The sequence below is a fragment of the Geotrypetes seraphini genome, chromosome 10 (genome assembly GCF_902459505.1).
Source record: "Geotrypetes seraphini chromosome 10, aGeoSer1.1, whole genome shotgun sequence".
NCBI classification, from domain to species: Eukaryota; Metazoa; Chordata; class Amphibia; order Gymnophiona; family Dermophiidae; genus Geotrypetes; species Geotrypetes seraphini.
Window position 1 is genome coordinate 98,113,163 of NC_047093.1, and position 12,677 is coordinate 98,125,839.

The following is a 12,677-nucleotide window of genomic DNA, read 5'->3' on the forward strand; positions in this document are numbered from 1 at the left end:
AATCTTCAGGTACTACAGATGATTTTAGCAACAGCAGGTCAGCAATTTCAAATTTTAGTTCTTTTAGTACCCTGGGATGTATACCATACGGTCCAGATATTTATCGCTTTTTAACTTCTTGATTTGGCTTAGTACATCTTCCAGATTTACCAATATTTCTTTCAGTTCCTCCACCTCATCACCCTTGAGAACCATTTCCTGTTCAGGTATATCTTTTACATCTTCTTCCATAAAGAACGAAGTAAATAATTTGTTCAGTCTCTCTACTATGGCCTTATCCTCCCTGAGCGCCCCTTTTGCTCCTTAATCATCCAACGGTCCCACAAATTCCCTCACCAGTTTTCTGCTTTTGATATACCTAAAAAATTTATGAGTTTTTGCCTCTTTTGCAAGTCTCTATTCATATTCTTTCTTAGCTCTCTTTATCAATGCTTTGCACCTACGTTGCCAGTGCTTGTGTTTCTTATTTTCTTCATTCGGATTCTTTTTCCATTCTTTAAAGGATTTTTTTTTTGTCTCTAATAGCCTCTTTCACTTCACCTTTTAACCATGCTGGCCCTCGTTTCCTCTTCTTTCCACTTTTGCTGATACGTGGAATACATCTGGTCTTAGCATCCACGATGGTATTTTTAAATAACATCCATGCCTGTTTTATAGTCCTAACCTTTGCAACTGATCCTTTTAGCTTCTTTTTAACCATTTTTTCATTTTATAAGAGTTGCCCTTTCAAAAATTAAATGCCTCTACAGAGATTTATTTTGTGATGTCACTCCTAGTATCAGCTCAAATTTGATCACATTATGATCACTGTTTTCCAGTGGACCCAACACAGTTAACTCCTGTACTATGCCTTGCATTCCATTAAGGACCAAATCTAAAATAGCTCCTCCTCTTGTCAGTTCCTGGACCAGTTGCTCAAAGAAGCAGTCATTTATGACATCTAGGAATTTTACCTCTCTAGCACTCCCCGATGTAACATTTAACCAGTCAACGTTGGGGTAATTGAAATCACCATTATACTGTTGCCCAATTCTCCAGCTTTTCTAATCTCTGAAAACATTTCTTCATCTGTCTGCTCTTTTGTCCCAGGGATGGTAGTATAACCCTACCTTTAAATTCCTTCCCTTCACACATGGAATTGCTATCAATATGCATTCCACACTGCTATCTATGTCATGCAGAATGTTTATTTTATTTGATTCAATTCCCTCTTTACCAGTGTCCCATTGATTGTCCTCCTTCCAACAGGTCTCTGAGATGCTTATTATATCTACCTCATCATTCAGTGCTATATACTCTAACTCTCCTATTTTGTTAGGCTTCTAGCATTTGTATACAGACACTTCAAATTGTGTTTTTTCCTTATAACTACAAGCTGCTGAGAAGACAGAGAAATTTTGAGACTCTTACTCTGTCTTCCTCTTAAACCCTCCTGGCTTTCTTTCACCTTTATTGAAACCTCTCTACTGGGACTCCCTAAATATCCCGTTTCAATAGTATCCTTCAAGGATACCTCACATTGAACCATCTGCTCCTGGGCAACAGTCAGCTTTCCCCCGCATCTCAGTTTAAAAGCTGCTCTATCTCCTTTTTAAAGGTTAGTGTCAGCAGCCTGGTCCCATCCCAGTTAAGGTGGCGTCCATCCTTTCGGAACAAGCTCCCCCTTTCCCAGAAGGTTTCCCAGTTCCTAACAAATCTAAATCCCTCATCCTTGCACCATCATCTCAACCATGCATTGAGACTTCAGAGCTCTGCCTGCCTCTTGGGTCTTGCACGTGGAACTGGGAGCATTTCTGAAAATGCTACCCTGGCGGATCTGTATTTCAGCTTTCTACCCAAGAGTCTAAATTTGGCTTCTAGATCCTCCCTCCCACATTTTCCTATGTCATTGGTACCTACGTGTACCAAGACAGCTTAGTTAGTGCTCCTCCCCAGCACTTTTAAAATACTATCTATGTGACGCGTGAGGTCCACCACCTTCACACCAGGCAAGTGATCAGGCGATCCTCATGCCCACCAGCCACCCAGCTATCAACATGCTACCCTTCCCTCTTGGGCAGAAGCCCCTGGAAAAACATCCTCGGTGCGGGAGGCTATTGCATCCCCTGGTGGGTAGGTCCTAGGTACAGGATTATTTTCTACTTCACCAGGGTAATGCTGTCCTTCTAGAAGACTTCTCCAAGGCAGCACAGGGGCTACCAGACTGAGGTGGGACTTCTCTACAACATTCCTGTAGGTCTCCTCTAAGTACTTCTCTGTCTCCATCAGCTCCTCAAAGTATTTGTCGATGTAGTTGAAACATTGGTACAGAAGGCATGCATCAAATAGACTCAATGCTAATATGCCACTGATGAAGTTAGGGATATCTACCGGTCCCGGCAAGACCCAGTCGCTGGAAAGCCAACTCCAGACCTATATGTGAAATAAGAAAGAAACAAAGGAAGAAAAACTTTGACATTAAACAATATAGCTTCTCTTCTCCTAAACCATAGCCCCGGAGTCAGATATAGTTGAAGAGGGTAAGCTGGAGTGAAATAGAAATAAGGCTGAAAACCCATTGATGATCCCGGTATGAATAAAGGATGGAATTTTGTGCGAGGACCGTAGAGTTTTCAAAGAAGTTTGTTTTTAAGTAAAGTTCAAAAAGTCAGTTGGAAATAGATAGGTAGGGCCTGGTTCTCTATCTCGAGAGCTGATCACTGAAATTCTTGCAGGAAATAAATCGTCATTCCTGCACTTCAGCTATTTTAGCTTGAATTTCAACCAAAAGAATTAAGCTATTTTGTCACGGATCAGCTCCCTTATCTATCCTTTTTACAGAGATAGCTTAAGCTTCTAAAGTCAAAAATTTAAAAAAAGGTTGAAACTAAAGTCAAGCAAACTTTAAACAGGAAGGTCACAGGGTGTGCAGAGAGCTGACATATTACAGCGATTGTTTGGGGTACTTTTACTTCTCTTTGGTATCCATGTGTGATTCACTGCAAATTCTCAAATCAAACTTTAAAAAACAAAGAGACTTATTTAAAGAGGCATTTCTACAAGGAGTTTCCAGCCAGTATGTGCCTAAGTTTAGTCAAATTGAGTAGAGGGTTTTCGCGAGACTGGCTTGAGGAAGAAACTGAAATACTTGAAAAGTTTGTTTAAAAAATTATATGGGAAGGCAACTTGATGGAAAAATAAAGAGATACGTCTTCTTCACTCCATGGAAAATGAAAAGACGATCTTGCAAGCTGGCGTCAGGCGGGAAGGCACTCGCTCATGTGTGGTGCGTGCAGTCTAAAAGCTTGCTAAAGTGATCTACACTTTTAACTGTACATACCAGGGCTCCATGGATGACGTCGCCCCGCATGTGAGAATATGCTGCCTGCTTATCTAAGGATAACTCACATGATTGGAAACTCAACCTCCTAAAAAAAATGCTTTCTTCTTACCGTATATACTTGAATATAAACCTAGAGTTTGGGGCCAAAAAAAATGGCCTAAAAATGAAGGTCTCTGTTTGTATGCGGGTCAGTGCTGACCCGCCTTCCTCCCCTGAACCTGCTGCAGGCGTCTGCTGGGACCACCATGAGACCTGGTGGTCCAGGGTGGGCCGGGACAGGAGGGATCTCTTCCCGTCTCCTGTCCCGGCTAATAACTTTTATCTCCCCTTCCCCTCCCCAGTGTACCATTAAATTCCTGGTGGTGCAGCAGTGATCCCCCCCACTTTCTGTCCCAGCCGATTCTAAGAAGTTTTACCTCCCTCCCGCCTCCCCACATACCTTTAGAATCACTGGTGGTACAGCAGGAGCGACCTTCCTTCACTTATTTATTATTTCTAAAATTTCTTAATTTGTTAAAGTATAAAATGATTGTATTTTTATGTTACACTTATGAGTTTTAAAAATGAATAAAGATTAAAAAAATAAAATAATAAAATTTCTTAACCGCCTATAATTAAGCAGTTTACAGCATAAAACATTCACAATGATTCAAAAAGCAACATATAACAAAACTTTCAGTACACATATTTAACCTACTAAAAATAGCAGGGAACTACATATCATCAATCATTAATGAATCAAGAGCATTATTCATAGTTCAGATTTCTGTTTAAACATCTCCCTTTCACATAGCATCAGAGGAAGACAAGAACTCATGGCAGCCAATCAGCTAGTGGCTCTGCACAGCAGGAGTGAAGGAAGGTCGTTCCTTCCACGGTTCACTGCTGGACCATCAGGAATTCTAAAGGTACGCAGGGGAGGTGGGAGGTAAAAATTCTTAGAATTGGCTGGGACAGAAGGTGGGAGGGATCCCTGCTATCCCGGCCCACCAGCCACAGTGGAGACCTACAAGGCTTCGGGAAGGAGGGACAGGGTACAGAACTTGGCAGGCAGGGAGGGAGGGGGCTGGGTGCAGAAACTGGCAGGGGAGAGTGAGTGAGAGGGCTGGATGCAGAACAGGGAGTGAGGAGGAACAGGTTGCAGAGCCTGGCAAGGCAAGGCACTGCACTTTAATATTAACACATATATCCCTGGTTTATATTCGAGTCAACCTTTTTACCTCCTTTATTTTTATTTATTTGGGGGGAAGGTTACCTCAGTTTATATTTGAGTATATACAGTATCTCTACATAAGGAAACCAAATAGAGGGACTTGTTCTTTTCCTTAGGATTGATATATTATTAAAAAACATTGCAATCTGGAACTAAAGGAATCCAAAAGCTGGAATGTAGTGATAAATGCCAGGATGAACACTATGCTTCTGAACTATGAGTAAGGACAGCTATAAAAATTGGCCCACTAGATTAAAAGTGGTCAGCTGCTGCTTACCATGCCTGTAAGGATCGTACAAGGACATCAAGGCCGAGCCAACTGTCAACAGAGCTTTCTGGAAAGCATTGGTGGGGATGTGGTGTGGATACAGGGACTGATAAGTTCCACCATCTTCTTCCGCTGGGTTGCCCTCCTCCATTTGGCTATATGCACCGTCATGCACGTCATGAGAAGAAGCTGCATTAGTTTGGTATAAACGCTGGCACTTACCTGTGAAAGGCAAGCACGATAGTCATTTAAAAAGAAAATGAAATCCGAACAATTTGACCAGTTCTTTGGACCCAATTTTTATACCTGGCAAGAAATTATATCTATTCTGGGTATTTTATTTAGCGGGGAAGGCGGCACAATAATCATCCTGTGGGACAGAAAGGACCCACAAGTGAGAATAAATTCCTAGATCCTAATTGGAGTAACCAGAGTGCAGAACATCAAGCTAATATGAAAGATTTAAGGGACCTTATAATAGAAGGGATCAAAGAAGCAGCTCCTAAATCTCAGAATTTCACTAAAAACATTTGAGCTGCAGCAAGAAAAAGAAAAGGCTTCATTAGCCTTTTTACAGAGATTAGAAAATACATAGGCATCCATGGAATGTTACAATTGTAGCAAGCCTGGCCACTTTAACCTTTTCCTATCGTAATAAATTTTACGTTACGCTGGTTCCAATCGTAATTATTTTAGCAAAGTTTTGTATTATTCACCGTTATCATTTACAGCTATTGTAAACATAATGTAAATAAGTCATATGTCTGTAAATTCAAATATTTTGTGTTCCTGGCTCTTTATTAGTCCATACAGACTGTTTATCCATGATGGCAACGACATTTTTTGAATGTCCTGTCATCCGGGACACATGATAGGAAAAGGTTAAACGAGAATGCCCTTCGCTCTCCCCTAGGGCCAGAAGTTTGGTCTTAAACTCATTCTAGGTTATGATACCGCTTGTCCTTGGATGCTTGGTATGGTGTTTGGTTGTGTGTGTATGGCTGGCTGGTATGCCTGTTGTGCAGTGTGCTTGTCTTCAGATATTCCCCTGGGTGACTGGTATGGTATATGGAAGTGTATGGATGGTAGGTGTGACTGTTGTGGTGTGCGTTCATAGACGGTTTGAGAGTTGGGGAGGCGGTTTCTGGGGGGGGGGGGATGGGGGGTAGCCTCTTTTACATGTTTGCTGAGTGGCATAAGAACACAGCTTGCTCAGCCTAATTCCTGGTTTGTTCTGTCCTAGGGAAGGGGAGGTATTTGTGGGGGGTTGGTTTTGATAGGGTTTGTTGGGAGTAGAAGGGGCATGGGGCGAGGGAATGGGGGATGGAGTTGGGTCTGGGTGTGTGGAAAAACAAAACTTCCTATTGTTGTACTTCTTGTTTTCTCTGGCTTGTTGTGCTACTTTTTCCTGTACAACAATAAAATACGATTTACACTAAACGAGAATGACCAGACTTGTATACATCACTGATTGTACAGTTCTCTTATGTGAACCGCTCAGAACTTATGGCAGGGCAGTATACAAGAATAAAGTTTATTATTATTATTATCCCTCTTATGGCATTCGGAGATGAATAGGTATGTCAGGGATTTCTAAAGTCTCACCAGGAGCTCTTGAAAAACTTAACAGTGGGGCCCTATGAAGAAGTAATTTTCCTACTTGATACAGGGGCAGCTAGGATATCATTGAATTTCATTCCATGGGGAATGGAACTTTCAGACCAAAGACTGTTTGGGGTAAAGGGGAAAGGATTTTCACTCAAAGAGTCACTCTGAAGTTAGGATTAGAAGAGGTAATTGAAGACCTCTTGTATATCCCTGAAGCAGGAGTTAACCTGTTAGGCAGGGATTCTACCGTGTTTCCCCGAAAATAAGACACTGTCTTATATTAATTTTGGGCCCAAAAAAATCCACTAGGTCTTATTTTTAGGGAAACAATGCTCAATCACAAACCCATAGCATCTTTCTATCCACCCCCCCCCCCCGGCACAGTCAAACCCCCACCAACCCTTCCAGCTCTCCCTCCCTTTTCATCTCTTCCCATGCTGACCGCGAGACCGACATACCATTACCTTCTTCCAAACGGCAGGTCGCAGCAGCAATCTAAACGAGCTGCTTCGGGCCTTCTACCGCCGGGGTATTGCATGTGCCGCGTTGCTGATGACATCATCAGTGATGTGGCAGAGAAATGCCCCGGTGAAAGAAGGCATGAAGCAGCGCGTTTAGATTGCTGCCGCGACACTACCGTTTGAAAGAGGGTAATGGTATGTCGGTCTCGCAGTCAGTGTGGGGAAGGAGAGATGGAAGGGGAGGGAGAGATGGGTCGGCGGGGGAAGCGCTGCTGCCTGCGAATCCAGCGCTTCAACTAGGGCTTATTTTTGGGGTAGGGCTTATATTAAGACCTACCCTGAAAATCACACCAGGGCTTATTTTCAGGGAAACACGGTATGATCCAACTAGGTTTGGAAATAAGTACTAAAAATGCCCAGATATATTAACTATGGCAGCCTTAACCCTACAAGAAGAGGAGCAGATTGATCCTATTGTGTGGTTAAAGAAGGGAATAGGGGTGGGCTGCAAATTGAACAATATAGGTGCCCCAGGGATTCACAGAGCCCCCCAATCTATTTGGACAGGTACTAGAACACGTCCTAGAGAAATTCAAGATACCTGCAGGAGTTACCTTACTTCAATATGTAGAATATGTGGAAAAAGAGGTGAAATATCTGGGCCACCTATTATGTGAGGGAAAGAGAAGAATCAGTCCTGAGAGAATTAAGGGGATTGTTGAGCTTCCCTTACCAAGAACTAAAAGGGAGAAGAAAACGCCTTGATTTAAACAGGCTATTGCAGATTGATTCATATGCCCAGAAAACAAAGGGAGTGTACTTGAAGCTCAAGGAATAACAAAACCTCCTCGAAAGGACAAAGGAAAAGAAATTGGTGACAGATTTTAAAAAAAATTTGATCATAGCCCCAGCACTGCCTTCTTTGGACAAGCCCTTCCATTTATTTGCTCCAATAGACAAGAGAGCAACATTAGGAGGGAAACACCAGCCAGTGGCTTATTTGTCCAAATTATTAGATCCTGTTTTACGAGGATAACCTTTCTGGTGGAAGAGAGCAGAAAATTGATGTTTGGGGGAGCTTTTGTAGTGAGCACCCCCAAACATCAGGTTAGAACTATTCTGAATCAGAAAGCTGGCAGATGGCTGATTCAAGAATAATGAAGCCATTCTAATGGAAATGGATGATTTAGTGCTAGTTACAGATACTTGTCTCAATCCAGCTATCTTCTTGTGGGAGCAGTGGATGGGAGACAAATGTTGAAGCAACTGATTCGAGAAGTATTATCAGTACCACACCAGGAGAGTCATTGGGGTGTCCAGACCCTATGTGATTTAGCTTTGAGGGAATATGGATGCCTAAGGATTTACATGGTGGCAAAGCAGATTTGTGATTGCTGTGTAATTTGCAAAAAAGGTAAATAAGAATGTGCAGCCCTTTCAGAGCATCCAGGTAGATTTTACTGAACTACCCCTAGTGGATAGGTTGAAATATATGCTAGTACTAGTAGACCATTTAACTGGGTGGGTGGAGGCCTACCCCATGAGTAGAGCTACAGCAACAGGTGGCTAAAATTGTGTTGGAACAAATTACTCCATGATATGGGATAGTGGAGAACAGACTCAGATCAGGGAATTCATTTCTAGGGTGCTCCAAGGTATAATGGCAGGATTATCCTGGGAGTTTCATATTCCCTGGTATCCACCTTTATCAGGATGGGTGGAAAGGATGAATCAAACAATTAGCCAGACTGATTCTAGAAACTAAATTGCCTTGGACTGAGTGTTTGCTTCTTGCACTCCTGAGAATAAGAACTGCAACAAGGAAGATACAGGGATGCCACCCCTGAAATGTTGTTTGGCATACCATATATGGGTACTTCGGGGGGGGGGGGTGTCTCCCATTGTTTGAAACAGAGGACCAGTTCCTTAAAAAGCATATACTGGCACTGTCTATCTTTGTCTCTCCTCAAAGAAATGGGGGGGCTTCTGGCTCCAATACTGCCCTTGGAGTTGGCAGATTCCAGAGAGAAACCAAGCTATAGCCTGAGTGGGAGGGACCATTCCAGATCGTACTCACCACAGAGACTGCAGTACGGACGAGAGAAAGAGGGTGGACCCACTACACCAGGATCAAAGGACCAGTAGAGTCTCCTGCCGAGTGGCATGTACAGCAATCAGAGGACCCCCACCACCACCATTGTTGAATAATCAAAAGAGTAAAACTGCAGAGGTGCTCACAATATACTTTGGGATACTGAACTTTGACATTTTAAATGCTGTTTTGGTGTTTCATATTTCTTCTGACATTTCTGATACTGTTATATTTTGGGTTTTAAAAGACTACTAGTGATTTATTTCTTTGAATACCATTTGTATTCACATTCCTTCATACACATACAGTTTATGGGATTTGGAAATGTGGGGAGAAGCAACTACAGTCATTGAAATAATCATTTTTATTTAATAGGGTTAGGATTAATGATAATATTTTGCTTCTTTGAGAGATTTTGTGGTAAAACAAAGGGAGCATGTCAGACTTGGGGAAGAAAATGATGTTACTGAGGCCAGGTCTGCTAATGCAGCTGTTTTGATAGCAAATTTAAAAAAGTGAGACATTCTTAAAAAAAAAATAAAAAATTGCACATTCAAATTAGGTCGGCAGACAGCAGCGCACATTCACTAAATTTGCATGTGCCCTGTGCTGGTGATATTGATGGGCACATGTGCTGAAAAAACACACACAACAGCAGCAGGAGAAATGTTCAATCTCTCCTGCTGCCAACCAACACCCCCCCCTGCAGTGGGAGAGATGCCCAATCTTTCCCACCACAAACAACCCTCCCCCCTCCCCCAGCAGCAGTGACCCACCCTTGCAGCAGGAGAAATACCAACACCCCCCCCATCCCCGATAGAGATGCCCAATCTCTCCTGCCACAAACACCCTCCCCCTGCAATGGCAGCAACCCCTCCCTTGCAGCAGGAGAGATGCCGATTCTCTTCCGCTACAAACAACCCCCCCCCCAAAGCAGGAGAGATGCCCACTCTCCCCTGTTGCCATACAACCCCACTCCCCTGCCACTGACGCCTCCCTTACCTCCATGTAGATGCGTGAATTGAGGAACGCAGATTCCCTCTACCCAGCTGGCCTGCATTGAAAATGCTTGACATTGCATTCAAATCAAAATTTCAATAAACTTGAAACTTTCAATAAACATCTTCCTAAATGAGCCTTCCCTTTCCTGGTGCAAGGAGGGATCACCGCCACTGCTGGGGAGGGGTGTTGTGATGCAAGGGAAGAGAATGAGCAACTCTCCCACTGCATCACAACACAGATTTTTTTAGCAGTCTGGGTTTAAAACAGTGCAGTCACTGTACTGGCACCCCTGGACCAGTCGCTTATTTTTGTAGCTAAAAGCTGCTGCTTTTAGAAAATGGCTCGGCAGTTTTTAAAAATCCACTGGAGGGCTCATTTCAATGCTGAAGAGCCCATTTGCATGTCATTATCAGAGACTGCTAGAAATCTTGCTAAAGACACAGATAATCCATTTTGATAATCTGCCGCTAAAATGCATGCAGGATAAACTGTCAGAAAACAGTTAGCAACGGCGTTAAAGTTTTGAGAATCTAGACCCGATTTGGTTGGTTGTTTTTCATGCTTGAATGGAGCCAAACCCTTACCATTCCTATATGGAAATCAAGAAAGGTTCACCTTAAATATACTGAGCCCACTAAGTCCACAATTAAGGTAAAAGAAAACAACAATCCACATCCAGGACATACTCAAATCCATTGGGCAAATCTGCACCCTTTCAAAGTGTTAGGATTTATCACCCCTCAAAATTGGCAACCAACAGTATCTAACACAGTCAAAGCTTAACAGTCACTCTGCCTAAGCATAAGGAGCTCTCTTAATCTACAGGAAAATCAGGACCTTTCCCAGCACAAGTCTGCAAATTTTCAAAAAGGTCTGCGCACTGAACTGGGTCCGAAGTTACAATAACATAATAATTAAAACAAACAAACAACTCACAGAGCTACTAAGCTACCCGATTCCAAGAGACAGATTGTAGGCCGTTCCTGGATTTCCAACACAGTGTGTTAGGATACGGGTGAGTAAAGTCAGGAACTAAAAGGGATGCAAGTTTCAAAACTAGAACTGGCCAAAAAGTCTTTGTCCTGGAGTTGGGTAATTTGGCAGCTCTGCTTGCATCGGCCCTGCGGTCCAGAGGAGTCATAACCGGAAGTGATCGAGCAACATGCATAGGAAAAGTGCAACAAAGAGGAAGTGTGACAAAAAGAAAGTGCTATAGAGTAATCGCTCCTTTCTCTGAGTTGCAGACGGAGGCAACTACTCGCCTGTAGTTACAGGGCCCGCCGACGCCCCCACTCCTCTCAACCAAAGCCAGTATAGAGGAGCCTTCCTTAGCAGCGAGGACCCCATATGGCCGCCCTCTAAACTCCCAATCGGGACACGCTCTTCACACGGCTAAGACTCTCCTTTCACTGCGGATGCAAGCCGCGATACGCTCAGCCCTTGCCCTTATTTCATTAAAAGGAGGGGAAGCGCTGTCTGATGATCCCCTTTGACTTTGGGGAAGGAACCGGTGATCAGGATTCCACACGTCTAGTAAATCTGAAGACAACCCCTTACATGGAACGGAATCATTAAACGTTACACACGCCTACAGCGCAGCAGAAGGGTCAAACTAAATAGCTTTGACCTGCGTTTGGTTCATCTGCTGGGTAAAAGGCAGATCTCCCGGATCCATAGAGCACGGCTGCTTTTTCTGGCGGGTCCTGCACCCTTTCATCCACTTTTATGATTAAAAAAAATGGGACCCTCCAGAGAAGGCCCCAGCATTTTAGCACTGGGGTGCACGGCATACGGAAACCATCAGCGGCATTAAAAACACACACACGAGATCCGGCCAAAAGTCAGCGCAGGAACTTACTGCATACCAAAAATTTGCATGCCTTGAATCTAAAGCAGGGGTGTCCAACCTTTTGGCTTCCCTGGGCCGCGCAAACGCTGCAGCAAGACAGAGGAGGGAGCCGGCAAGATGGTAAACACCTGGGGACAGCTGAGGAAAACACTGCATCACCCTCCTCTGGAGCTGCACAAAATACTTCATGGGGCCCTTGGGCCACAGGTTGGACACCCCTGATCTAAAGGATGTGGGAACGTGGAGGAGGAGCTCCTTTGTGGGGGCGGAAAAAAGTGAGAGAGGACATAGGAGCCAGCTCAGTTGATGCTTTGGTACCAACTGAAAAAACTCTTTGGCTATGGCCAGAAAGGAGTAAATTTCAATAATTTTGAAAACCTGGATCCTTTGAAGGAGGAAATAGACATTTTAAAATCCGTGCAGGTAGGGGCAGAGGAGGAAGCAGAAGACTGAGGCTGTATAAAATGTTGAGTAGGGAGTAAACGCATTGTAGAAATGAAGGGGGCAAGATTAGAAGGAGAGAATCACTATTTAATTTGAAGGGCTAGATCCACTCTGATCCAGCACTTATTCTTTTAAGAGTTTCCTGCATCCACTTCGAACTAGCACTCATTCTTCTCAGAAGAGCTAGATCCAGCACTCATTCTCCCAAGAAAGTCTGCATCCATCTTTGTTATTGAGAACTTAAGAAGTGTTCTTAGTTAATTTAATGACGCTGATTTCAGATCTGTAATTGAAATTCAGCTAGCACATCAAGTTTCGGAAATACAAGTTACTGATTTTTTTTTTAGGTAGTTTGCCATATTGGCACACAATATTGCGAGTATGAACTGTGTCACACCAAACTTGTCTTAAGGAGTTT

At 43.3% G+C, this 12,677-nt stretch overlaps 1 protein-coding gene across 3 annotated transcripts in view; it reads right to left on the bottom strand.

The window, feature by feature from the left end:
- Nucleotides 1–11,969, bottom strand: part of COQ4 (coenzyme Q4) — a 39,242-nt gene extending 27,273 nt beyond the window's left edge. The window contains exons 1-2 of one of the 3 annotated variants that reach the window (XM_033961129.1): nt 11,832–11,969; nt 4,813–5,025 (exon numbers count right to left, since the gene is read on the bottom strand). In XM_033961129.1, coding sequence (XP_033817020.1) covers nt 4,813–5,025; nt 11,832–11,844 — 226 coding nt within the window. In that variant the 5' untranslated portion in view covers nt 11,845–11,969. Of the gene's footprint in view, nt 1–4,812; nt 5,026–10,902; nt 11,145–11,228; nt 11,538–11,831 lie in introns of those variants that run through there. The other 2 variants (XM_033961128.1, XM_033961130.1) reach the window with 2 other exon arrangements.
- Nucleotides 11,970–12,677: the final 708 nt, after the last annotated feature.